Here is a 25,408-nt window from a genome sequence, read left to right on the forward strand (position 1 = left end):
ATTTCTACTTCCACCTTCTTCTTGCACCCTTTTTTGTATCTGAGCTCAGTCAGGAACTCTGTCCACCTACACTGGCCTTTGGCCAGCTTGCCTGATGTTCTACACATTGATGTGGATCATGTGCTCTGAGGAAGCTCTCCTTGAAGATCAGCCAGCGCTCACAGGCTTCTTCCTTCCAGGACAATTTCCTACAAGATCCTACAAGAAGATCCTGAACAAACAAATGCCTGCTCTTTTGCAGTCCAGGGTCTTGTATTCTCCTCAAGATACTAACCTCCATGAGTCTCACTGTCACTGCAGCAAAGCAGCACATCCACCCTCACCTGCAGTCCACTGCATCATCAGTCACCTGCAGCAAGGAACTGTCTTTAATATTAAAATTAAAAAATTAAAGTCTTAAAATCTTAAAAAATTAAAACATTAAAATCTCCTAAATTGGTTGTGCCCGGTCATACTGCCTTTCCAATAGATATCTGGATGGTTCCAGTCACAGATGACAGGGCTTGTGACTGACATTCCCTAAAGCTGCTTAAAGATGTTTTCACCTGGTTCCTTTTCATGATCATATGGTCAGCAGCAGATACCCACTACAGCATCACCTGCCCTGTCTGTCCTCCCGCTCTTACCCACAAGCTTTCTACTGGCTAATCACCTGTTCTGAGGCAAAACTCCATACGTACAACCCCCTTACACAGAGCCCAGCCTTTGTGTCACTGCTGTCCGTCATGTCTTTCTTACATCCTTCCATTGCATCACTCTAGTCACAAGAGCTATCCTACCACATCTCCACAATCTCTACAAGGTCTGAGCTCTGCAGCTGTGCATAGGCTGTCAGTCTGCTTGTTCCTCATGCTACATGCATTTCTGAACAGATCATTGGGATGGGTCCCAATCTATGTTTTCTTTTACTGGGTGAAGAGTGAGAATCTCCCCTGTCATGCTGTCTCTCAGAATGGATCCGCCACTTGTGCTCACACTTTTCTCTAGGTGATGGTGATTTATGGTGATGCTTCCTGGCACATTTAATGCAAAGCTTTCCTCAGTAAATTAGCAAACCAGTTAGAAAAGACACAGAAAGTCATGTTTTGTCAAGCACATCCCATACATACTAGCTCAGTAGCCCTCATTCCTCAGAGGATTCTGCGTTTGCAGACACTTTTGACATTAGCCATGCTTCCAAGCCTTGACATACCAAATGAGTGTACTTCTGCACTGGATTGAGGAGACATCACTTCATCCTCTCTGCTGTCACCCACAGGGCTGCTTTAATTTGCTGCAGGTTACTCCTGGCAGCATCACGGATGTTTACATACTCTGTATTAAATCCTTATTAAGGAGAATGCAGAAGCACAAAGGCATGTAAAAAGTCTCAACAGGCATAGCTTTAAAACAAACAAACCAGCCTTTGCTTATTTTGCAATAAAACATTTTTAAAAGAATTCAATCTGAAATAATATTGAGAAAAAGTATTATAATAATAAACTTGAATAAATGTAGACTTGTGCACTATAGATCTGCCTACATTCTGTAGTACTGCAAAGATCTAACAAGCCTTTTTTTTTTTTCAAAACTTAAACTTGCTTACAAAGTTCATTAAAATAAGTCATATGCCCCCCCAGATCTGGAAGTATTTCTGAGCTCCCATGCAATAATTAAGCCTTTCACCTTCATTTGCATTGTTCTGAAGCAGAAAATTAAGTTGGAAGAAGGAAGATGCTTATGGAGAAGAGCATGAAAAAGACAGAAGTATTAAATCTTGGAGAAAAACAGAAGCATCTACAGCAGAATAACATCAGTACTTTTAAGACTGCACAATCCAGACCACAACGTGAATGTAAAAATGAGCACTTTTCAAATTCAAGCTGGAAAAGGTTCCCAGCCTTCTCTTAAACATAAAGCAGGTGATGCGAAGTATGACATTATATGAGAGTCAGGTACTGTAATTAATAGCAGCAGCCTTCCTCTTGGGTTTTTAATACATATTTCTGTAAAATATCATAAAAACTGCAGTGTGATCATTGACAGAGGTTTTTTTCAACAAATGTAATGTTTAACCTAGTTTGTAGTCTATGTTGACTTTCAACCACTTCAGACTGTTGACCAATGCCTGAATTTAAAGATGGCATGCATTAAATATGGGCAAACTTCATTCTTTCCTGCCTTTACATAACTGGAACCACAGGTAAAAACTAACCCTGGAAACCAGGTTGGTAAGAATGCATGATCAAGAAACGCCACCTGCTGTCTCCTGGACTACTATTCCAAAAAGCTGCTGGAGTATAAGGACATGGCACAAAACTCGCGTTTTAAATGAGGAAGAACATTTGAACACAATAAAGAAATATAAATCCTTCTTTACATAACGGTAACCAAAAGAGCCCTCAGATCCTCATTGCAGCTACGTACCATATAAAGTTTTAAGCAATATTTCATAAAGAAGTCTCTTGCACTGAAAGTTAGAAAAAACAGAGAGATACAGAATGGTTGAGAAGTATGTCTTATTATGTTCCAGATTGCTAACCAAAAACTTATATTAATTAAATTCCAGCATGGGCTTTTCTTTAATTCCAAGGTTCAACTTGATGAATACTCCGTATATGCAAAGTATAATTATTCTGCTGGCTACAATATTATACTATTGTTAACCTATTATTACTATTAGCCTATTCTCTGAGGCTTACTCCAAGAAGTGTTCAGTGGTAATTGAGTCCTTGACATTCCAAAACCCCTGATCTCCACAATCTTTGCCTATCATTAGACAAGTTTGGTTTCCTGAGCTTTGGCACTAGAAACTGGAAAAAGAAGCCTACTACACCTTAACACACCAAATTAAGCACACAGTTGAAGACTCCTGCACAAAAGCCAGAGTGCTCAACACCCTGACTCACAAAAGCTAAATTTATGACACAGATAGATACAAATCCAGGTATTCTGGTTCAACAAGACACTGGGCAGTTTGCATGGAACAAGATTTTGTTTAAATCAGCTGCATAAGTACTGGATGTTGTTGTCTTCTCTAGCTTTTTACCTAAGGGAGGATATTATCAATGTACTTATTATCAAAGTGCTTCTGGATCAACCTTCAATATTCTAATGCTTACCTCTGTCTTAATTTTGTCTGTGTTCCTTTGAACTTACCCTTTAGTCCTGTGTGGCTGCCCACCTTCTTTTTCCTCTGAAGTATTGCTGGTTATCTAAGTATCAAGGTTTTCCATGCTGCTCACTGCAGAGGCCTGTAACGTGACTGACAGCAAGGAACACCAGCCTCACTGCCTCACTTCAGACATCTGCACTCTCTGCTGGTCCTCTTCAGCTGTGGAAGGGGCATAGTGCAGGAACCCAATGTAGGGCTTTTTCAATGGTATGTTTTACTACCAATGTTCCTTATATGCACATTGCTTGAGTGGTACTGTCTGACACAGGCCTGTGATGGACCTAGCCTCCTCTTTGGAGGATGGAGTTCCTTTAAAATAAATCATCATATTTATAGCCTGCTTAAATAAATCAGTCTGAGAAAGCAAGCAGTCAAGAGAACACTGAATAGAAAATGTCAGCTGTAATGACAGTGAACTCTAACAGAAACTGTCATTATTTCAATTGCAGGTGGGATACAGCCTCAGACAGGATCGTAACCATTCAGAAAAATACGCACTTCTCAGTCCTAGGACAAACCAGCCTCCTGCAATTAATCCTGCAATTAAAACATGCTTTAAAGTGCCAATTAAGGAAATTAAATGGTATTGACCTTATGCATTTGAAATGTAACAAGTTAAATAGTTAAAACTATCTTCTGTTGTATATGAAAATGTAGTTTCACACAGAATCACAGAATCACAGAATTGTAGGGGTTGGAAGGGACCTCCAGAGATCATCAAGTCCAACCCCCCTGCCAAAGCAGGTTCCCTACAGCAGGTCGCACAGGTAGGCATCCAGGCAGGTCTTGAACATCTCCAGAGAAGGAGACTCCACCACCTCCCTGGGCAGCCTGTTCCAGTGCTCCGTCACCTCACTGTAAAGTAGAATGTTTCATGAAAAATAGTTTTATCCAATGGCAGCCACAACCTGAATAAATTCAAAAGCAGTGCTCTCGTTTCATTTATCTGAAATTAATCTCTGCCACACTGCAATTAGCCTTTACAAGTCCTGTATCAAACTTATTTACGAAGAAAAGATTGGGAGCTACTTCTTCATTTTATTGTATTGGAAGTCTTGAAAGAAATTCCAGCTGAAGCCAATTAGAACTCTAAAAAATCTGTAAACTCCTAGATTATGAGTGAAACTAGGAGTCATATAACATTATAATGAATATTCCAAAATTTAGTAATTCCAAAAATCAGCTGTATTCTTAGACTAATGTAAGTAGTATTTTTACCTGCACAATCACTGATAAAAGCATGCACACTTACAACAAAAATCTGACAAAAACTTCAAATTATTCTTCACTTCCACATGCAATTCTAACCACCATATAGCACTACCTAATGCATTTTAATATAAACAAGACACATCAATAATGAAAAGAAGTTCCTCTCAGCACCTCAGAAAGAAACTTGTGTTGGTTCCCCTTGTTCTTCTGTTTATCATGGATGTGTTCTTCCTTTTTCATAGCAATTCATTGGCTTCAACAAAGCCAGTTGCTGTGCTACAGCACAGATGGGATGCCCCTGCCTGGAGAGTACCAAGTAGGGTTCCACTCCTCCTTAGGTTCACATATCTGCCACGTTCTGTATCAACAGATCAATTGCCCTGTACACAGATATTCTAAATGCACCCAGGCACCAGACAGGCTACTGCTGTTTTCAACTTCTTCTGTTCTGGAAGGTGGATGAGATTTTTGGGTACAGCTTTTTACAGGTATCTAGACCTAGGTACATATGACTTAGTTGTTAATGCTGGGTGAACATGAATCTTCATTGTACTGCTTTTTTGATCACTTGCTCTGAGTGACTTGTGCAGAGAAGAAATAATTCTAATCTAAAAAGTGATTATACTTGCTCTAAACAACTTGTAAGGACTTAATTGCAAATGTGTATCAAGATACAATTATCTTGATAAACCTAATATCTTGATAAATTAAAGGAAATGGTACGTGCGGCCACTTGCTCTGAAAACTTCTGTTGAGGAATCTCCTTCAAGTGACAAAACTGCATATAGTTACCATGCTACCTCTCATGAAACCATTTAATAAGCAAACTAAGAAACAAAATCAAATATTCTGACATACTGCTTCTGGGGAGAAAAAAAAAAAAAGAAGATGTTAAGGTACACCAAAGATGCTTGCTTTCTTCTATGATTTTTGACAGAATTTGAAAAAAAAACCACTTAATGTACTTTGGTATTAACTCATCTAGGCTTTGGCTGTGGGGAAAGTTGCAAAACATCCACAGCTTCTCTGGGCAGCTTGTGCCAGTGCCTCACCATCCTCTGAGTAAAAAAAACTTTCCCCTGACATCTAATTTAAATCTCTCAACTTTTGGTTTAAAATCATTCCCCCTTGTATTACTATCTATATGAAGTTTCCCTCCTGCCTGTAAGTTCTATTTAAGTATCAGAAGACTGCTATCAGGACTCTCCTAAGCCTTTTCTTCTCCAGGCTGAACAAACCCATCCCTCAGCGTCTCTTTTTAGGCTTCAGCCCTGAAAGCATGTCTGCAGCCCTCATGTGGACCCATTCCAAAAGCTCCACATCCTTCTTTCCAGACATGGACTCAGTACTTGATATCATCAGCAAACTTGCTAAGGGTGCACTCAGTCCCACTACCCAGATCATCGATAAAGATGTTGAGAAGAGCACTAGTTCCAAGATACACAGCACTCTTCACTGGCCTCTATCTGGACACAGAGCTGTTGAGCACAACCCTCTGGCTGTGACCCTGATTTAGGTTTTTGAGGAAAAACTTCAAATTACTGATCACTCATTTTCTGAATAAAACCCAGCAAAAGAGTATATTTTAAGATCAAAATTCAAATAAAAAAATCTATATGATCTAAATTTGTAATTTAGTTTCAGACAAGAAGCTTAAACAATTTTCCACAGTGCAGAAGGGAAGAAGACATTTTATTCAAACATGCTTCTAGGTGACATTAGTTCAGTTTAGCAATAAATAGAGCTATTCCAACAGTAGATTTGATCGAAGCAGTTTAGCAGCCTGATAATTCAATTGTTTCTTATTTAAAAGTTTTGTTGGAATCTTCTTTGAACTAGGAATCTGGAAAAGCATGTCTTCCAGCGTGCATGTGGTTATCCGTCCTGAAGCTTGTAGTTTGGTATAAATATCTCTTAATTTGGCAGAAAAGTCAGGGTTTTTTTCCATCTCTTCCCTGGCTGTGGCCAGCTGGGGAGGGAAAACAATACACTGTCACAATTCAGCCAGCAAAGATCTCAATCAAAAACCGTACTGAAGACAAAGGAAAAAAACCATAACCCAGCTTAACATACATAGCTAGTGGAATGGCTTCTAAGAAAAGCAATTTAAACAGTACACATACATGAGCAGGCAATACTGGAAATGCACTAGATAGCTATGAGGGAAAGTTTATTACATTAAAAACTTTCTCAAAGCAGTACAGTCTTATTTGCAGACCTAGAGTGGACTAACACAACTGTTTTCTATTTAAACCCAGGCAACACAAGTGCTTCCCGAAATCTATTTTCCAAATAAGCACAATTATTATTATTCCACATGAAGCTAAAAGTAGAGTTCAAACCAGTAAGTCATACAAAAGAACAATGGAAATTTCAGTAAACTATGCTATACATGGAGTATAAGCTAAAGAATGAATGGATCTGTTAAAAAAATTTAGTGAACTACTGTAAAATGAATGGGCTAGGACAAATGCTTGGTCTTCCTAGGTACTGTTACAAGTTTACAGAAATAAAACACTGAGACATGTAGTTTTTTTGCCACAAATATCCATTAACTGTGCTTTGAAAGCCATACCTCCTCTTTACCTACTGCTTATGTATCAGTTATTCTGCTATGAAGCAGCACTAAAAAGGTAATTATTTAATTACCAGCACAACCTTAAAATACGTTGTTCCATACATGTTCAAAATGAGCACATTAATAAATTTCAGGAAAAGAAGAAGCAGTGCTTTCAAGCTGAAAGGGTTTCACTCATACACACATTTCCTTCAGTGACCAGTACTGTAAAGGAATCTATCATTTCCTAAATCACACTTCTCTGTATAGCATCACAGATGTTTGCAAATGCTACTAAATAATACGAGTGTGATCAGGACTTTAGTCTCATTTTTACATCAAACCATGCCAGTATATAAAGCAAGGGAATAAATTATTTAAGGCCACTAGGGAACTCTTCATCTTCTCAGTTGAAATTCGAGCTTCTAAAAGCTAGATTCTCAATAAAAAGGGAAGTAGACAGCTAAGCACTTTGCCCAACAGCACAATAAACCAGTCAGCTGCTTTGGCATCTGAATGTATCAGAAACAAAACAGTTTTAGTAAGATGTACTCAGAAACCTGAACCTCTGTAACTCAACTTCGTAGCTTAGCTAAGCACCCAAGACTTCCTCTCAGACTTGCCTTACCACCCCCAGGCCTGCATCCCCAACACACACCTGTGATGACATACTTGCCTGATTCAGTTCATTACTGTATACTTACCACTTGCTCAGAAAATTCGATTTTTTTCACAAAAGGAGGAGTATCTACGTCCATTGCTGCCTCTAAAGTCTTTATTACTTCTTCTAGCAAACCAGATCTGAGCTGGACAAGAACCTTAAAAATAAAATTAAATATATCCACAAAGTAATCATTAGAAAGAAAGCCTTAAAAGAAAATATTTGAGGAAGACAAAATGAATGAAAGAATGACCAAAATACTTTTCTAGATGCTGGGCTGATAAAATCCGTTAATTGTGAAGGCAGACAGAATGGTCAATTTCCACATAATTCTTTGTTTTGTTTTGTTTTGCAGCTGAAACTTGGAAAGGAATAGAGAACCTGGAGCCTTCAGCTGCTTTGTACATAAGAGTTGTTTGCCTATTAGAGCATATTTATACTGTAAAACTCTAATACAAAGCAAGCATACTTACTTTAAGATTACTGTATAGTTTATTCTCTGTTTTCCTTATCTGAGAACAATAAAATTGGGCTTGTGCTATATCATCCTGAAAAAGAATTAAAAATAATTTTAAAAAATACAGTTAAATATGTGACACATTCCCACAGTAAAAGCCTAAGTAGAACAAGAAGCTCTTACAACTTCTTACTCAAACACAAAAGCATCTACAACACTTCCACCAGGTCCCACAGCCCCATGTAGCATCCAGCCTGTGAAAGAAATACTCCACACTGGAATTTGCATGTTAGCTAGCTCTCCAGCATAGCAAACAGTATTTTCAAATTTTAGTTCTTAGATCAGCAGACAAATGAATTCATGTAACCAACACCAAGCACAAGTGCACTTTAAAAATAGAAGAATTACATCCAAGCTTGGACTTCGGCACATGTCAGAGTACTTAAATGAAGTGCAGGATGTGATTAGTGGATATCTTATTCTGCCCAGCATTTTTAACTTTTAGGATATGCACACTTAAAGTACCACATCTGTAACACCAACTGATTTGTGTGGACATTTAAACATTACACTGACATTTACAAGGGATCAAGAGACATCTATTCAAAGCAAGATTAAAGATGCCAATGAGCATGCAGTTTTAGGAATAGTTAAGTGTAATCTGGATCATTAATCTGTTTACAAAACAGTAATTTTAGCTAAGTTTTATATAAAACAAAGTACCAAGAATATTTCATGTTGTTTCAGAGACAGAAATTTTGGTTTTTAACCCCAATGTTAATGAGAAGACCAAATCATACCACCATGCAAATGAACAGTTAAATTTCAGTGACATTATTGTTCAGCTGTGGTGTTCATACAGAGATTATGCAAAAAGATCAAAGAATGAATGCATAACAAAGCTTTAACCTCTTATTTCATTCATCCAAAATATCTACCAGTATCAAATCTCTAGTTCTTTTAGACACTCACAGTCTGATATCTCTTTAGATATGCAAGAGAGAATGTTTCCTCAAAACATTTCCTCATAATTTCAGAAGAAACAGTATACATAAGGATTTCCTAACTCTTATTCTCCTGTTCAGTCTTTCACTCTGATCTGCTTCAAATCAATGCTCAGGCACTTGAGATATATGGAAAATCTCACCTTGAAGTCACTTGCTACTAAGGACAGGCCATCTCCAAAATAAAAGGGCAATAGATATCACAGTCCTTGAATTTGCCTCTACAGATAAACATTCTGAAGAGCTTACTGCACAAGTGTTTAAAATTATTTTTATCCTACTTGAAGGAAATCATTACTAAGCATCAACATCTGAAGGACTGGGCCATGGGAATATCAAAAACCACTAGCCCAACTTTCTTCTATTTTGTAAGAAAATTCTGCGTCTAATTGTCAGTGGAAAAATGCATCTGTGTATTAGACTCAAGACAAAGGCTTCAGAATTTTGACATTCAGTTTATGCGGGAGTTACCTATAACCCTTTCTTCAGGGCCATAAAAGTTATAGCACTTAAAATAATTGCCTAGATCAGTTATGCTTCCTCTTTTTTAGCTTTCTTCAGCTGACCGTCATAAAACAAAATAACCTTTTGAGGTATAAATCAAAAGAAGAAGGCACTATACCTGCTTCAGAGCAGATGCCGCAGCAAAGTAGAATGCTCGCAGTGGTAATGTGTCACCTTTCAGCTGTGCTTCTTCAAGCAGTTTTGCAGAGATTTTGCAAGACTCCAGGCTGCCCTATGTAGAAATTTCATACATAAGTTGCCTTTGTCAATCATGTGATCTGAAATTACTGTACTGCAACTGCAGTGACATTCAGAAGGCATTCAGAAGTAAATGCATTGTAAGGCCAGCAAGGCAATCTATGTCTGAACCAAGGAGATTCTGTATTTCCTAAGATACACAACACCAAAAGATGATACTTAGTGCTACAGTGCTCAGAAGAGGGTAAAAATAACCACCATTTCATTCCTTTGATTGTTTTGTGTTCTACAAAAGAGACGACAACCCCTGGCACTCAGCTAAAAGCAATTTCAATTTTCCTACCATTCCCAAATCAGGAAAAAGGCTGACTTTTTCTAATTCTAATTCTAAGCCATTCTAAAAGGGTAGTTAATGAAGATCAGTTTTCCCAAACATTAAATTAATCAGCACCATTGTATTACAGAAATCTGCACACAAATAAATTTGAATATTCAGCAGTTTTGAGCCTCTCTTTTCAAGATTACATTTGGCAAGATATTTCCAAAGTAAACACTCTAATGTAATGTAATCTCAGAAGAGCAGTGGCCAGCAGGGACATGGAGGTGATTGTCCCTCTCTACTTTGCCCTCATGATGCCTCATCTAGAGTACTGTGTCCACATCTGGAGCCCCCAGTACAAGAAAGACAGAGGGCTGTTGAAGAGGGTCCAGAGGAGAGCCACAAGGATGATCAGTGGGCTGGAGCAGCTGCCCAATGAAGGCTGAGGGAGCTGGGCTTGTTCAGCCTGGAGAAAAGAAGACCTCATTGCAGCATTTAAGTACCTAAAAGGAGCCTATGAACAGCAGAGGAATCAACTCTTTGAGAGGGGATAACAGCAGGACAAGGGGAAATGGTTGTAAGTTGAGGGAGGGAAGATTTAGGTTGGGGGGGGAAGTTCTTTATTATGAGGGTGGTGAGGTGCTGGAACAGGCTGCCCAGAGAGGTTGTGGATGCCTCGTCCCTGGAGGTGTTCAAGGCCAGATTGGATGGGGCTCTGGGCAGCCTGGTCTAGTATTAAATGGGGAGGTTGTTGGCCCTGCATGAGGCAGGGGGTTGGAGCCTCATGATCCTTGAGTTCCCTTCCAACCTGAGCCATTCTGTGATAATAGTTTACATATTTGCCTTTTCCAAGGTGGAAAGCTTGCATTATTCATGAGAAACAATAAATTGCATCAGTGCTTCATCTCCACATTCAGTTAGCAATTAAGTACTCCAAAGGTCAAGAATTACCAGCACAGTTTACTTTACGGGCATACATAACTTGCATCTTATTTGTAGTGAATGATATATGGTAATAACATTAATGTCACTATTTTCAAAAGAAGTCTAGAGTAAAAGGTAATGTGTTTATCTGTGCATCATTTCAAAAACCACCAGCTACCAAAAATAATGTTCTTCACAATGGAAATGGTAAAGGGAGCTAATTGGACCCTGAACAATTAAAAACCTTATCTCTATTCCTACTGTTCAAAGTGCCATTCATGTAAAACAGCAGCTGTGATGTAAGACTGGGTCATCTTTTGGGTTTTATGGGATACTTCTCCATTTCACTGCTCAATGTTTTGCACAGCTTGTGAAAACACCTTTTGAATGACATAATAAATGTCATGTTCTTTAAAAATTTTGAAACATTCTGACCACAAAAAAAGAAAACTATTGCACATACACATTTCATTATTATCAAAAGGCTTATAGCACTTTCCTGCACTAAAAGAAGAACCTCTTTTTTAGTTCGGGTAATAGCAGACCCTACAAATATTTAAAACTTCCCAATGGCTGTCCTCAGAAATACTTCTGTACACTAACTTCTTAGTTTATCCACTAGCAGTAATCAGAGCTTTAAGCCTTGTACATTCTCCAGTAGTGGTCTCTGGCACAGTTCCTTAAAAGAAATCAAGAGTTAACCAGGTAAATATCCAGCACTGTTGTTAACAGTACTAGTGCCATTGTTTCCAGTATTCAAATTATATATCTCAAAGACATTTCCCTTCAAGATTTTTCCTCAATTTTCACATGTTGGCAAAGCAAAAGCACTTTGGAGCTTCATGGTGTCTCCTCCTTAGTTGGAGTCTTAGCATTCAGCACTAACAAGATCTAACAGCACTAACAAGTTGAAACAAGATCAAGCTGTTGAAGGAGCTCTGCCTAATCATCTTCAGCACATAAGGAGTTATTTTATTGTGTCTGTTAAAACAATTGAATGTCGGTTTATGATCATTTCCCCTCTATTTTATGAATTTGTTAAAGAAATTTAGGTTGTATTGATGGGCTGACAGGCTGGATCAGTGAGCTGAAGCTAACTGCATGACGTTTAAAAAAAACAAGTGCTAGGTCCTGCACTTAAGTCACCATAACCCCAGGCAGCGCTACAGATCTGGGGCAGAGCAGCTGGAAAACTGCATGGCAGAAAAAGATCTGAGGGTGCTAGTTGATAGCCAGCTGAACATGATTCAGTAGTGCACTCAGGTGGCCAAGAAGGTCAGTGGCATCCTAGCTTGTATCAGAAATGGCAAAGCCAACAGGACTAGGGAAATGATTGCCCCATGGCACTAGTAAGGGCCTATCTTGAGTGCTGTGTCTGATTTTGGGTTCCTCATTAAAAGAAAGACATTAAAGTATGTCCAAAGCAGAGCAACAAAGTTAGTGAAGGGTCTGGAGCACAGGTTCTGTAACAAGGACTGGGACTGTTCAGTCCAGGGAAAAGAAGGCTCAAGGGAGCCCTTATCACTCTCTGCAACTTGACAGCGAGGTGTGGGTTGGTCTCTTCCCCCATCCATCTAGTGATAGGACAGGAACTAATGGTTCCAACCTACACATCAGGGGAGGATCAGGTTGGATATGAGGAAAAATTTCTCCTATGAAAGAGCAGTCAACAACTGGAACAGGCTCCCCAGAGGATTGGTGAGGGCAGTGTTCTTCGAGGTGCTCAAGAAATGTGTAGATGTGGCACTGAGGGAAATGGTTTAATGTGCTGATGGTTGGACTACATGATCTTAGAGGTCTTTTTCAGCCTAAACGATTCTATGATTCTAAATAACAATGTGCCAGATTCACTGCTGAAAACAGACGCAGAGACAGTAGTAGAAAGCAAAAGTCTCAGGAACCTCTTCCTCTTCTATATGCTAGGGATCCGAGCCCTCATGCAACAGGCCATGGAAAGTAACATGTTAAAATTTTGGAGATAATGTAAAGCTACCATAGACTGAGTAGACCTCAGAGAAACACAATGGGATTCAGTGAAAGTCATTACTTTTCATAGAGTGGAAGGGACAGAGTGCAGACCACAAAGTAAGTTACAGTCACAGATATTGACTAGGTAGATGCTAGGAGCAAACACAAGCTTATAAACTAGTGTTGCAGCACAGTGTCATCGTATTTCTACATTCAGTATTTCCTAAAAACAGCACACTCTGGATAGAACTGGTAGCACTCCTAAATGAACTGCTGCCACGAATCGCCAGCTGGTTTTAAGTGCAAACTGTTTCCACAATTCTTTTTGAGATCTACCTACTGCCCTAGTCTACAAACATAAAAGCCATATAGTTATCTCTGTTTCCCTGACCTAAAAGCAGCTGCAATTCATCAGGACTAAGACTTGCAGAAACACCTCAGAAAGCACTTGAGAGTCACCATTTTTGGCTGACTGCTTTTTATCACATGTGCTCAGATTCACTGTAGGTTAACTGAGAAATATGGGAAATTTAGCCTTGTGGAATCATTTTGCTTCAGCCAGTGACTCTTTCAAAAAGCATGGTTAAATTGAAAAAGAGTTTTCTACTGTGTTTGGAAAGGGCCTGTAAATACTTCAAATTGCAGAATTGATTCAAATCTGGAGAGATATATAAAGAAAAATGTTTGGCGGACTCTCTTCACTACAGATGGGAAGCTACTCTAAGAACTGTTATAGAACCTATGTAGCCTAATTCCTTACTGTGCTCACAATTTTTCTAAATGTACATTTAAGGTTTAGGGGAAGCCTCTCTCTTGCTGAAGCATTCATTTATCTTTCTTTTCTTGACTCAGCTGGCATGTTAGAACAGATTACCTTTGAGAACTTTAATCCCTGTCAATTTTGGGTGCAATTGTAAAAATGGTCCAAGATTTACTTGGAAGAGAAATGGGAGAGAGTTATCTGTCAAACAGTATATATCATATATATCCTATCTCCCAAAGAAACCAGACTATAAATCTAATATTGTGGCTGTACACCTTGGCACAGTCCTCAGAGAAAGAATGCTAACAGTTAATCAAAGGCTGTATCAGATTTATTTCTTAATGTTAACATCCTTTTAATTCTTCTAGAGATACGCTTTGTGATATTAGCTGGTATCGGAAGACATATATGTACAAAAGATCATGAACAATGAAGCCATTTATGACTTAATTGTGTCTAAAATACTTGCATTAGATATGAAATCATGACTGGGAACATATGAAAATGTCAAAATTCCAAAAAGGAAGACACAGAAAAGGCATTTCAAGTACTTCATCATGTTAATTGAAAATATTTACCAATTTGTAGCATACTGCAAATGCCAGTAAATAGGTTTCTTTGTTGAAAGGTATTCCTCGTGTTTTCATTTCTGCTAGGACTTCCAAGGCACCTGCCAAAAAACACAGTCGTGTTACTCAATTCAGAAATTTAATGCTATATGTTTAATGACTTGAAATAATCTCAGCACTGTGTGCGCTCAGGAACTTTACTTCAAAATCAGAGTGCAATCTGACATCTGTTAACTTTTTACAAATTAATACATTTTAAGAACCTTAACAGAGGATCAATTGGATGAGACACTGCTTCAGAGAAAGGAAGCTTTCAGTCTACACTAGCACAGTACACAGTCTACACAGCACCTGACTTTACTGTTCTATTATCTTCACACAATCCTAAAGCAAACATCAGGATAATTTACAAAGCCACTCTTTTTTTCCTCCTAGCAATCCAGAACAAAGACAAATCACACAACAAAAGCTTCAACTACTTTCAACCTAATGCTCCTCACTAAAAACGTAAAATTCCTTACACTGCAACACTGCATTCTGGCTCAGATCTAGTTTCTTTAAGGATGATCCAGTCTAAGCCTTCAGGACAACTATTGAGCTGATTTGCCAAGCAGTGAAAGACTAAGTGCTGCACATCCAACAAATTCCAAAGAGAGTGATTTGGTTGGAAAACTTATTCCATACTCTTTTCAGTCAAATCAGTTGATTCCCTGTCATATCATCAGAAAAGACCAAACTGTGATTTTATGCACTTGCCTTAAATGCTGCAGTAGCCATACTGCACATGGAGGCTAGGTAAGACAAACCAAGACTCCAGCCTGTTTTCTTACCAAAGGAAAAAGGATACTATTCACTGTTGTGACAAAAATCAGAAGAGAGGTCCACCCACAAAGTTGTCTAGGGTGAAGCAGTCAACTTTGTACTTCAAGACAGCCACCACCAAGAAGGAAAGAAGGGTGACTTTCATAAGTGATTCCCTCCTGAGAGGAATGGAGAGCACAATATGTTGGCCAAACCCTACTCACAGGGAGCTGTGCTGCCTCTCTGGAGTTCGGGTCAGGGATATTTCTAGGAAACTTGCTAGCCTAATTTGCCCCTCTGATTAGTATCCTTTCTTGACAGCTCAGGCTGGCAGTGATTAAGTCACTGAGAGAAGCCTGAGGACTACAAGAAAGGACTTCAGAGGACTGGGGCAGTCCGTGCACAGAGTGAGTATACAGTTCATATTTTCCTCTATCACTTCAGTAGAAGGGAACAATACTGAGAGGAGCAGGAAAACTCTTCTCAAAAATAGGTTCTGATAGACTACTGTCAAGAATTTTGGGTTTTTTTTTGACTATGAGAAGGTTTAGTCAGTGCCTGGCCTAAAGGCTGCTGACGGGTCTCACCTGTCACAAAGAGGGGAAATGGATCCCAGCCCAGGAGCTGGCAGTGCTCATTGAGAGGGCTTTAAACTAGGTGTGAAGAAGAAAGGGATAAAACCAAGCCTGCCAGAGATGAGCACAGAAGAATGATGATGAGATCTAGGGGTAAGGCAAAGGGCTCAGCTGAAATGCATCTACACCAGTGTATGCAGCATGGCAAAAGACAGGAGGGCCTAGAAGCCATTGTGCAACAGGCAAACTATGACTTAGTTGCCATTATGGAAACATGGTGGGATTGCTCCTATGGAGTGCTGCAATTGATGACTCTAGGCTGCTCAGAAGGGATAAGTAATGAAGGAGGGTGGTAGTAAAGCTCTCTGCATTAGAGAGTGTTCCAGCGTCACTGAGCTCAGGGCTGCAAATGAGAAGGCTGAATCTCTATGGGTAAGGATCAAGGGAAGAGTTAACATGGGTGGCTGGGGTCTGTTACAGACCAGCTAATAAGGATGAAGAGATGGATGGGGCTTTCTATGAGCAGCTGGCAGATGTGTGATTGGCAGCCCTTCTTCTCATGGAGGACATTTTCTGGTATATGCTGGAAATGCAATACAATGCAGAAGCAGTATAGGAGGTTTCTAGTATATAGGAAGATAAATTCCTGATGTAGTGGTAAGAGAGAGTAACAGAGGAGGTGCACTGCTAGACCTGCTGTTCACAAACAGAGAAGGTCTTGTGGAAGATGAGGTCAGGAGCTGTCTTGGACAAAGTGACCATAAAATGGTAGAGTTCTTGATTCTTGGTGAAGTCAGGACAGGGGGCAGCAAATCTCTACCCTGGACTTCTGGAGGGTGGACTTTGAACTGTCCAGGACACTGGTAAGAAGGGTTCCTTGGGATTCAGTCCTGAAGGGGAAAGGGGATCAAGGTTGGTCACGCCAGAAAGATGAAGTCTTAAAAGCAGGAGCAGGCTGCCTGCTTGTGCCACAAGATGAGCCAGCAGGGAAGAAGACTGGCATAGATGAACAGGGAGCTTGGATGGGTTCCACCTGAAGGTGGGAGGGAGCTGTGGAGGTGATTAGCAAGCTGCTATGCATTATCTATCAGCACTCCTGATCAACCAGAGGTCCCAGAGGACTAGAGACTTGCCAGTGTAACTCCCATATAAAAGACGGGTTGTAAGGAGGATTTGGGGAACTACAGGTCTGTCAGCCTTACCTCAGTGCCATGAAAAGTTATTGAAAGATGATCTTGAGGGAGGTCACATAGCATGTGCAGGAGAACCCAGCCAACATGGGCTCATGAAAGACAGGTCCTGCTGGATTTTTTTTCTGTACTTGAGTGACCTGTGCAGTCTATGAGGGAAATGCTGTTACCGTAGTCTACCTGGACTTCAGCAAAGCCTTTGACACAGTCTTCCACAGTATCCTGCATGGAGAAGCTGGCAGCCCATAGCTTGGACAGGTACACTCTTTGCTAGGTAAAGAACCAGCTGGCTGGCTAGGCCCACAATGTGGTGGTAAATGGACTCACATCCAGATGGTGACTGGTCATGTGGTATTGCCCAGTGGTCAGTAATGGGGTCTGTCCTGTTCAGTATCTTTATTGGTGACCTGGATGCAGGCATTGAGTGCACCCTCAGTAAGCCTGCAGATGATTCCACATTGACAGGAAGCAATGATCTGCCTGTGGATAGAAAGGACCTACAGAAGGATCTGGACAAGCTGGATAACTGAGTTGGGGCCAATGGGATAAAGTTTAACAACACCAAGTGCCAGGTCCTGCACTTTGGCCATAACAATCACAAGCAACGCTACAGCTGTAAGGCAGAGTGGCTGGAAGACTGTGTAGAAGAAATTGACCTGGGGGTTTTGGTCAACACTTAACTGAATATGAGCCAGTAGCCTGCTCAGGTAGCCAAGGACAACAGCATCCTGGAAATCAAAAATAGTGGTGCAAGTAAGTGATGATCCCACTCAGGCCTGGTGAGGCCACACCTTGAGTACTGTATTCATTTGTGGGCTTCTCAGTATAAGAAAGACACTGAGGCCATGGAGCATGTCCAGAGAAGGACAGCGAAGACAGTGAGGGGTCTGGAGCTTAAGCCTTATGAGAAGTGGCTGAAGGAGCTGGGATTATTTCCTCTAAGAAAAAGAGGCTCAGGAGAGACCTCATTATAACTACTGAAGGGAGACTGAGGTAAGGTGGAGGGTCAGCCTCTTCTCCTGTGTAACTAGCAATAGGAATAGAGCGAACAGCATCAAGTTGCACCAGGGGAGATTCAAGTTGAACATTAAGAAAGACTCCTTCTCTGAAGGCATGAACACTGAACAGCACAGGCACTGGGATGGGCTGCCCAGGGAAGTGCTGGAATCATCATCCCTGATTGTGTTCAAGAAACACTTAGATGTTGGACTGAGGGACATGGTTTAGCGGAAAATACTGGTCACTGGATGATCTTGGAGGTCTCTTCCAACCTTGGTGATTCTATGAGCACAGAACTGCTAGAAAAATGTGTTGGAGAACTTACTGTTCCGAAAACTGTATAAAACAAACACAGAATAGGGAGACACACATGCATACACACACACAAAAACAAAACTACAGGAAATTAGAATCCAGAGAGGAGTTAAGCTTTTAGAGAGCTTTAAAGAAGAATGTTCCAGTCATAATTCCACATGACTGCAAATTGGTAAGAATGCCATTCCAAGTATGAAACAGATAAAGTCTTCCATCTTTATTACACAATACAGTACAGCTATTTTGCATCTATACTGATTTACATGATGTTTGGTCTTCTAAAATCTTGTCAGTACTTTATATTGATAAAGCCAATTAATATTCATACACATACTCATAGTGAGAAGTACGCTCCTCTAAGTGCATTTGCAATAGTAAACTCAGTACTTACTTTTGTAATGACCCTTTTTAAACAACATAGTCATCAAAATATGGAAGGATGTACTCTCTGAGAAAAAACCATGCAAATTCTGTAGAAAAACATACAAACATACAAAGAGTGAGTTTTAAAGAAAGTCAGAATAAAGTAAATGAGCGTTATTATGGTGCACAGCATTTATCAAGTCTTCCCATTGAAATGAGCTGCATCTTTACAAGTTGAGCATTTAATTATTTCAGTTCCCTGACTACTCTGTCAGGTAACTTCTAAACTAGCAGTATCTCAGTATACTCAACAGTGCACTTAAAAATTAAACATATTTACAAGAGATTCATACTTCTATGCTTTTTTCAGTGACAGACTGTGACCTTTAAGTTAACGCAAGCAGAAGTCTGACTAATTGCTACTCCAAAAGCTTAGTAGATATGCAGCTGAATAACAGTATCTTTGGGGTGAAGTACCACTCATACTAAATAAATTTCAGCTAATCACAATATCAAATGGTAAATAGATCCACACTAGGGCTTAGGTCATGACAAGCATAGTAGCAGAACAAAGAGCAAGTATATTTTACATTCCACAGCATTCACTGCATGGTATGACAATATGAATAGCCAGATGAAATGTCAAAGACATTATGATAATTTTCTGAAGCAGGGTCTTAAGATGTGATACAGTACATTATCATCCACCAGTGACCAAGTCCTGTAAGTACTACAGGACTTGTCTTAGTGACTGATCTCATTTATAGCCAAATAACACCTTCATATACTTACACATACCTAACCTAGGAACAGTAGGCCAAGCAATACTTCTCCCATTTTCAGTAGATATATCCTTACCTTGATTCCTTATCATATAGCTGACTTACCACTAGCCCCCAGTTTTGTAAATAGAACATTCTTGCACAGAATCATCTACATATATTAGATATAGGGTACAAACAATATTTTGTCATAATAATGCACACAGCATTTCAGAGATGTTCAAAACCAAGTCCTTAAGTTTCTTCAGCACTTCAGAGGGAGTCTGAAGTACAGATTAACAAGGTAAATCTGCTGGTGTAAACAATCTAAGGAATTTAAGCAAACTGCTACTGAATAAAAATTCAGAAGTGATCACTTCCAAGAATTATTTATACAGGATGGATATATGAAATAGAGAATGCGGGAAAATATGCATCAGAGCTTTTTTGAGGAATTATCCTCGAATCAATATTCTTTATTGAAATGATACAATTACAAAGAAGTGCGATAATACAAAAGTTAGTCAAATTAACATTTACTTTTAATTACTGTTTAACTTTCAAACTGTTTTTTTTTTTTTTTTTAAACAAAAGCTATATAAACAGTGTTGTTAGATTAATGTGATAGACATCTTTGCTGTTGCAACAGATATACAGTGTACTTCAAGTTTCTGAGCTCATGCAAAGCACACCAATTACTCACACTGAAGTAGCAGGTAACAGTGATATTAGTGAAACACATAGAGGAAATTACCTGATCCTTGATAAGTTCTACTGCAGGTGTTTCAAGGTCTAGCTCAAAACATAACCTCATAAAGAGGGGCCCAAATTTAAAACCATGCATGTCTGTGATTCCACTCTGTTCATGGTACCTATTAGAAAGACTCAAAAGAGTAAATCACACAACACATAGAATTTGCCAAGGGAAAACAGCTTTAAACAGGCAGCACAATCTGCATGTACAGTGACAGACACATTGCTTTTCTATCTTCAGTAAGTGGCATTTAGATAAATGAGGAAATATTTTCTGGAAAAAAATGTAATTTTGACTCAACTAATAAAGTGAAGTAGCAATATGAAAATTATTCTATTTATAGTGAAGACATTCATATCCGATTAAGTTATAGAATGCATCCTCTTCACCAGAATTGCCAGCTACTTTGCTATCTATTCACAGAGCAATTGCACAGGAAGTTGCAGTGGTCCATTTTAGCAGTGATACCTGCTAAAACATTTCAACCTTTTCTAAGCCAAACTAATTAAAAAATTATATATTTATTTATTTATTTATTTTCTTCCCAAAACTTCTGCATGTAAATGCTGGGAAGGCTTTCATTCACAAATCCTCCTGACCTGCCACTGGTTTCCAGACCAGTTTATAAATAGAAACATCTTAGCTGGAAGATGCCTCTGAGCACACCAGTACCTCCCAGCTTACAAGTGAAGTTTCTGTATGGCTCACTTTTCATTATATATACAGCAGAAACCAGTTCATTCCCATAGCTTGACTCTTCTTTGATTGAGAATCTCTGAAGGGTTGGAAGATCCAAAGTAAATGAAAATGCAGTCTTAGCCTAATGGAGTAAATGTACAAATTGTCCCTGAATTAGGGCAAACCCTCACTTGCAGACATAACTTAAGATGATCTAATAACAAAACTGTAAAATAAAAAGAGAAAACAATGTTACCTGGATTGTTACAAGTACCTGTAAATAACTTTTTTGGCTAGCTCCACATCAGATGAAGTCTGACATAAGTGCAGTAAAATTTTTAATTCATTTTTGAGAATAATTCTATTTTCCTTTAATTTTTCTTTAATATTTTTGAAATATGGATCTGAAAATGAAGCACATTATAAAAGCAGTCTACAGACAATTCCATTATTTATGTTGCATATCTCCTACTTGAAACAGAGACTCAGTGCAGCAAAAAGCCTGTTTTTTTCAGTATAACTATTATACTGCTATAACTATAATATTATAACTAAAATAAATAAATAGATCTCACATATTTTGTGTAACAGATTAGTTATTAAGGCTTTTTTCCCCACTTCTAATCCAAAAACAATTACAAGTCTTACTTGCTTCTTTTCGTATTTCAGTTTCTAGCCTAAATACCAAGTATAGAAACCATGTGAACATACATAGTTAGCACTCTGTTTTCATTAGTTTATCTTCAGCTACGGCTTGTACAATAAAAAGGTGAATTGTTACCTGTAAACCCAAATATGTGGCTTCTGCTTAGGTGTAATATGAAACATGTCCAATATGAGTATGCCATTATCACAGCAAAATAATGGCATTATGACTTATCAATGCCCGATTCAAACTCTGCTATTACTTGGTATAGAAAAACAATTATTTCAATTTTGCTGAACTCTATTTCAGATGACTGGTTTATGTAGAACTAAATTTGATATCTGTCCTTTTCTTGGCACTGAAAAAAAACCAACTATATCATTTGGAAGAACTGCCAAAAGTTTGTTATCACCAAACACCTACACATGATAAAAAAGGTGCAGTAGATTTTAAGGATGGATTTATGTTTATATTTATCCTCTCTAAAGTACAGAGTTTACACACACTTTAAACTAGCATAACAAACTCTCTATCAAGGAAAATCCACCATCCTTCCTCTCTGATCAGTTGAGGGAACCTGAACTCGTTTTTCATATTCAGAGTTTAGAGACATAATCTAGGCGTAAAACTGAGAGATTATATGATATAAACCAAACACAAAAAGCTAAGGGAATGAACTCAATAACTTCACAGAGCAGATTAAATCAATTACTGGCATAGGCCTGCTCTGGACTGGTAAGTAGGTATCAGGCTTTGTGTTAACCTCCTCTGCTGAAGATGTATTTGAAGTACAATTTGTAGACTAAGCAGTACTTTACATTAGACTACATGATAAAAATGGAAATGCAAGGGCACAAACATTTCAGGTCCTTTTCTAATGTTCCTCTACATTTTTCAAGATGACATAACTCACACCATTCTTCAAAGCTTCAGATCTGAAATTTTAGCTGCAAACAACTTGCAAGAGGAAGATGCAAACTATTCCTTTCATTGTAGTCAATTTTCTGTATATAATGGCTTTCACCATCTTCTTTCCAGTACTCACATTAAAATTACAAAGGTTCTTGTCAAGGAAATATAAATACCTTTATTGCCATGGAATTCATTTCTAATTGCCTCTTTTGCCTGCTGAAATTCTTGTAACTTTATATTATCCTCTGTTAGCAGATACCGTTTACCTGCCATAAGAAAAATAAAGAAGTTTAAGTTTTATATTCTACTAACTGCTTTGATAATGCAGAATTTTGCAATTATAACTTACATCTTTTAACTATTGTATGGTACCAAATTATTGGCAGCACAACACTAAAAGACTGCAAGAATTACAATTGCTCACATTGCTGAGAAAACAAACAAAAAAACAACCAACCACTACATCATAGCTTTCCAGTATTAATATCAACAAGGTTAAAAAGGCACGTATTTATTGGATGTGCAAAATAAAAGCTAGAGATGTTCCCCTCTTGCCTAGCTAAGATACAAGTGGATTCTGCACAAGAATCCTGCTTGCTTGCTTTTGTAAGGATCTGCCTTGTTGTCTCTCTGCTGCTAAGAACACCCTGGCAGCACAACTGCCATCATCACTGCAGTATGCCTGATGCTGGCTGCCCCTGTTGCTGTGAGAAGACAAAAAAGGAACATGCAAAGATTATAATTTGCAAAGCAGTAATGCTCAAGAGACCCAGTGAAGCTGTGGTACAGGCAGACACCAGAGGAATACAAGCACAGGTCCAGAATCAGAAAGCTAATTCTGGGTGCCAATCTCAGACAACGGGTTCTGCAAGCCTAAGAAAGGTGTCATGCAAATGTCATTTGTCAAGACCTTGCTGTCACAAAGCCAGTTCTCCAGCAGCAGATTCCTATTTGTAGCAAACAACCTGGTAACAAAGAATCTTTACAGCAGTTCACATTGTCACAACAGAATCATAGAATGGCCTGAGTTGAAAAGGACCACGATTATCATCCAGTTCCAAACCACCTGCCATGTGCAGGGTCGCCAACCACCAGACCAGGCTGCCCAGAGCCACATCCAGCCTGGCCTTGAATGCCTACAGGGATAGGGCATCCACAGCCTGCTGGGCAACTTGTTCCAGTGTGTCACCACCTTCTCTGTGAAAAACTTCCTCCTAATATCTATCCCAAACTTCTAAGCCCTCCAAGTCTTCTGCTTGTGAAAAAAACGACTCTTAATCAAGAGGGTAGGAGGAAGTACTGACCCAGGGAAGTTACACATCAACTTCACATCTGCCCAGCAAGATGCAACAAGCCATACAACCAACGTTTGTTTTCTGCATGAGAGATGATAACAATGTGCTGATAAGAATCCACAAAGCAGCACACTTATCTCTTAAATTTAACTGGAGGATTACCAGCGAGTAAAACAGGCAGGAGTTACCCTAATTTGCCCCGCCTCGTGGGAAGCCCCGTTAGGCCTTCACAGACAGCCCGTGCATCTCAGGGAGCGGACAGGTGCTGTGTGGGGAGCTTTGAGCAGCGCAGCTCTACCTCTATCCAACTCAGCCCCCCGCTAAATCCACCGCCAGGCGTAACGGGACTACAACTCTCGACGTGCAGACTGCTGGCAGAGCCCGCCAGGCATGCTGGGAATTGTAGTATTCCAACCCTCCCCCGTCCCCTCCTCCTCCTCCTCCCCTCCCCGATGACCGGCGCGCCCCGCGCCGCCTACAATTACCTGCGGCCACGCAGCCGCGGCAGCCCGAGGCGGACAGGCGAACTACCGAGCGCCGCACCACCGCCCGCATCGCCCCCCGCGACCCGCCGGAGAGCACCGCCGCCATCTTGTTCCCCGGCCTGGCGGGGGCGGAGCGTTGGCGGGCCGGCCCCCTCCCCACCGCCTCCTTCCTGGGTGCCATGGCTGCCGCCGTGCTCGTGCGAGGCGCGCTGCGGGGCGGGAAGGTCCTCGGCGCGGCGGCAGGTCGGTGGTGCGCGGTGCGGTGCGGTGCGGCGCGGGGCCGAGCTCTGTCGGGCCGGGCCTGGCCTCCGTGGGGGCCGATGGCTGAGAGGGCTGTGGGATATGGTGCAGGGACGGGCTATGCGCGGAGGCACTCGCAAGACGCCGGGACTGGGGCAGCTTTCGCAGAACGTGAGGGACAGAGACGAGTTCTCTGTTCAGATGTGCGGCTCCCAACCTGTCTGCCTATATGGGACTCGGATATCCGTGCGGGGCGGAGGGCAGTCCACCGAGCCTGAGCAGAATCTGACGAGTGAGGGGGCAGAAGTGTAGTCCAGGCCGATGGTTTTGAAAGGCTGTTTTTGCTTTAAAAAAAAAAAAAAAAAAAAAAAAAAAAAAAAAAAAAAAGCGCCACCTGTATGAAGGAATCACAACGTTGGGTAATTCTATGGCCTTCCTGTAAAAGTCTGGAGTTATTTCTTTATCTTCCTTTAGCCAGTTCTGTCCATTGTGCATCTTCAGGACCTTATCATCTGTCAGTGATGCTCAAACATGGCCCATGTTCCTCCAGTGGAAGCATTTATTTTGCTTCAGAAAGGAAGATAGTCTTCAGAAACTTTCAGATATGAAAAGTATCTGGAAAAAAGTTTGTGAACCCTGTGGATCACAGGAGCTGCAAGCAAAAGAGTTGATCAAATGTGTAATATTTCACAGATGAAAGTTCAGATTTCATTTCCAGTGAGAAAGCTTTAAGGGTGGAGAAGAACATCAGCCAAGAACAGAGAAACCTTTCTGTGCATATTTGCCACTTATGCCTACATCTAGCTAAGCTCTGACATCTGATGAAAAGGCCCATGAGCACAAGAAGTTGTCCTTTATTGTTCATAATTTCCCACCTTATGAAACATTTTCTTAAATGCACTGTTCAGTTTTGGAAAAAAGACAGTTGTATGCTGGAAAAATCTTTCAGGGGGAAACTCCTCAGTTTGAAAAATAACAAGGTAATGGCATTTCCAGGTAGAGGGAAGTTAAGCTGTTTAGATAGCTAATGCTGCTATCGTACAGTTTAATGCGTTTCAATCAGTGAATGTGATAAAGGTACTTGATAGAAAGTTTATATGCTCG

The 25,408-nt window shown here is 40.0% G+C and overlaps 2 protein-coding genes across 3 annotated transcripts in view; one reads left to right on the top strand and one right to left on the bottom strand.

The window, feature by feature from the left end:
- Positions 1-5,943: 5,943 nt before the first annotated feature.
- On the bottom strand, positions 5,944-24,245 carry PTCD2 (pentatricopeptide repeat domain 2). Its single transcript, XM_048932118.1, has 10 exons — positions 24,065-24,245; positions 22,458-22,550; positions 21,001-21,130; positions 20,049-20,166; positions 18,562-18,640; positions 14,300-14,391; positions 9,668-9,781; positions 8,058-8,132; positions 7,628-7,741; positions 5,944-6,335 (listed from the first exon to the last, which is right to left on the bottom strand). Exons 1-10 carry the CDS (start codon positions 24,243-24,245, stop codon positions 6,111-6,113), a joined length of 1,221 nt encoding a protein of 406 aa, XP_048788075.1. The 3' UTR covers positions 5,944-6,110.
- Positions 24,206-25,408, top strand: part of MRPS27 (mitochondrial ribosomal protein S27) — a 40,213-nt gene continuing 39,010 nt past the window's right edge. Inside the window, exon 1 of one of the 2 annotated variants that reach the window (XM_048932116.1) lies at positions 24,206-24,307. In XM_048932116.1, coding sequence (XP_048788073.1) covers positions 24,244-24,307 — 64 coding nt within the window. In that variant the 5' untranslated portion in view covers positions 24,206-24,243. The remainder of the gene's footprint in view (positions 24,308-25,408) is intronic. The other variant, XM_048932117.1, reaches the window with a different exon arrangement.

Source organism: Lagopus muta, chromosome Z (genome assembly GCF_023343835.1).
Source record: "Lagopus muta isolate bLagMut1 chromosome Z, bLagMut1 primary, whole genome shotgun sequence".
In the NCBI taxonomy this organism is placed as follows: Eukaryota; Metazoa; Chordata; class Aves; order Galliformes; family Phasianidae; genus Lagopus; species Lagopus muta.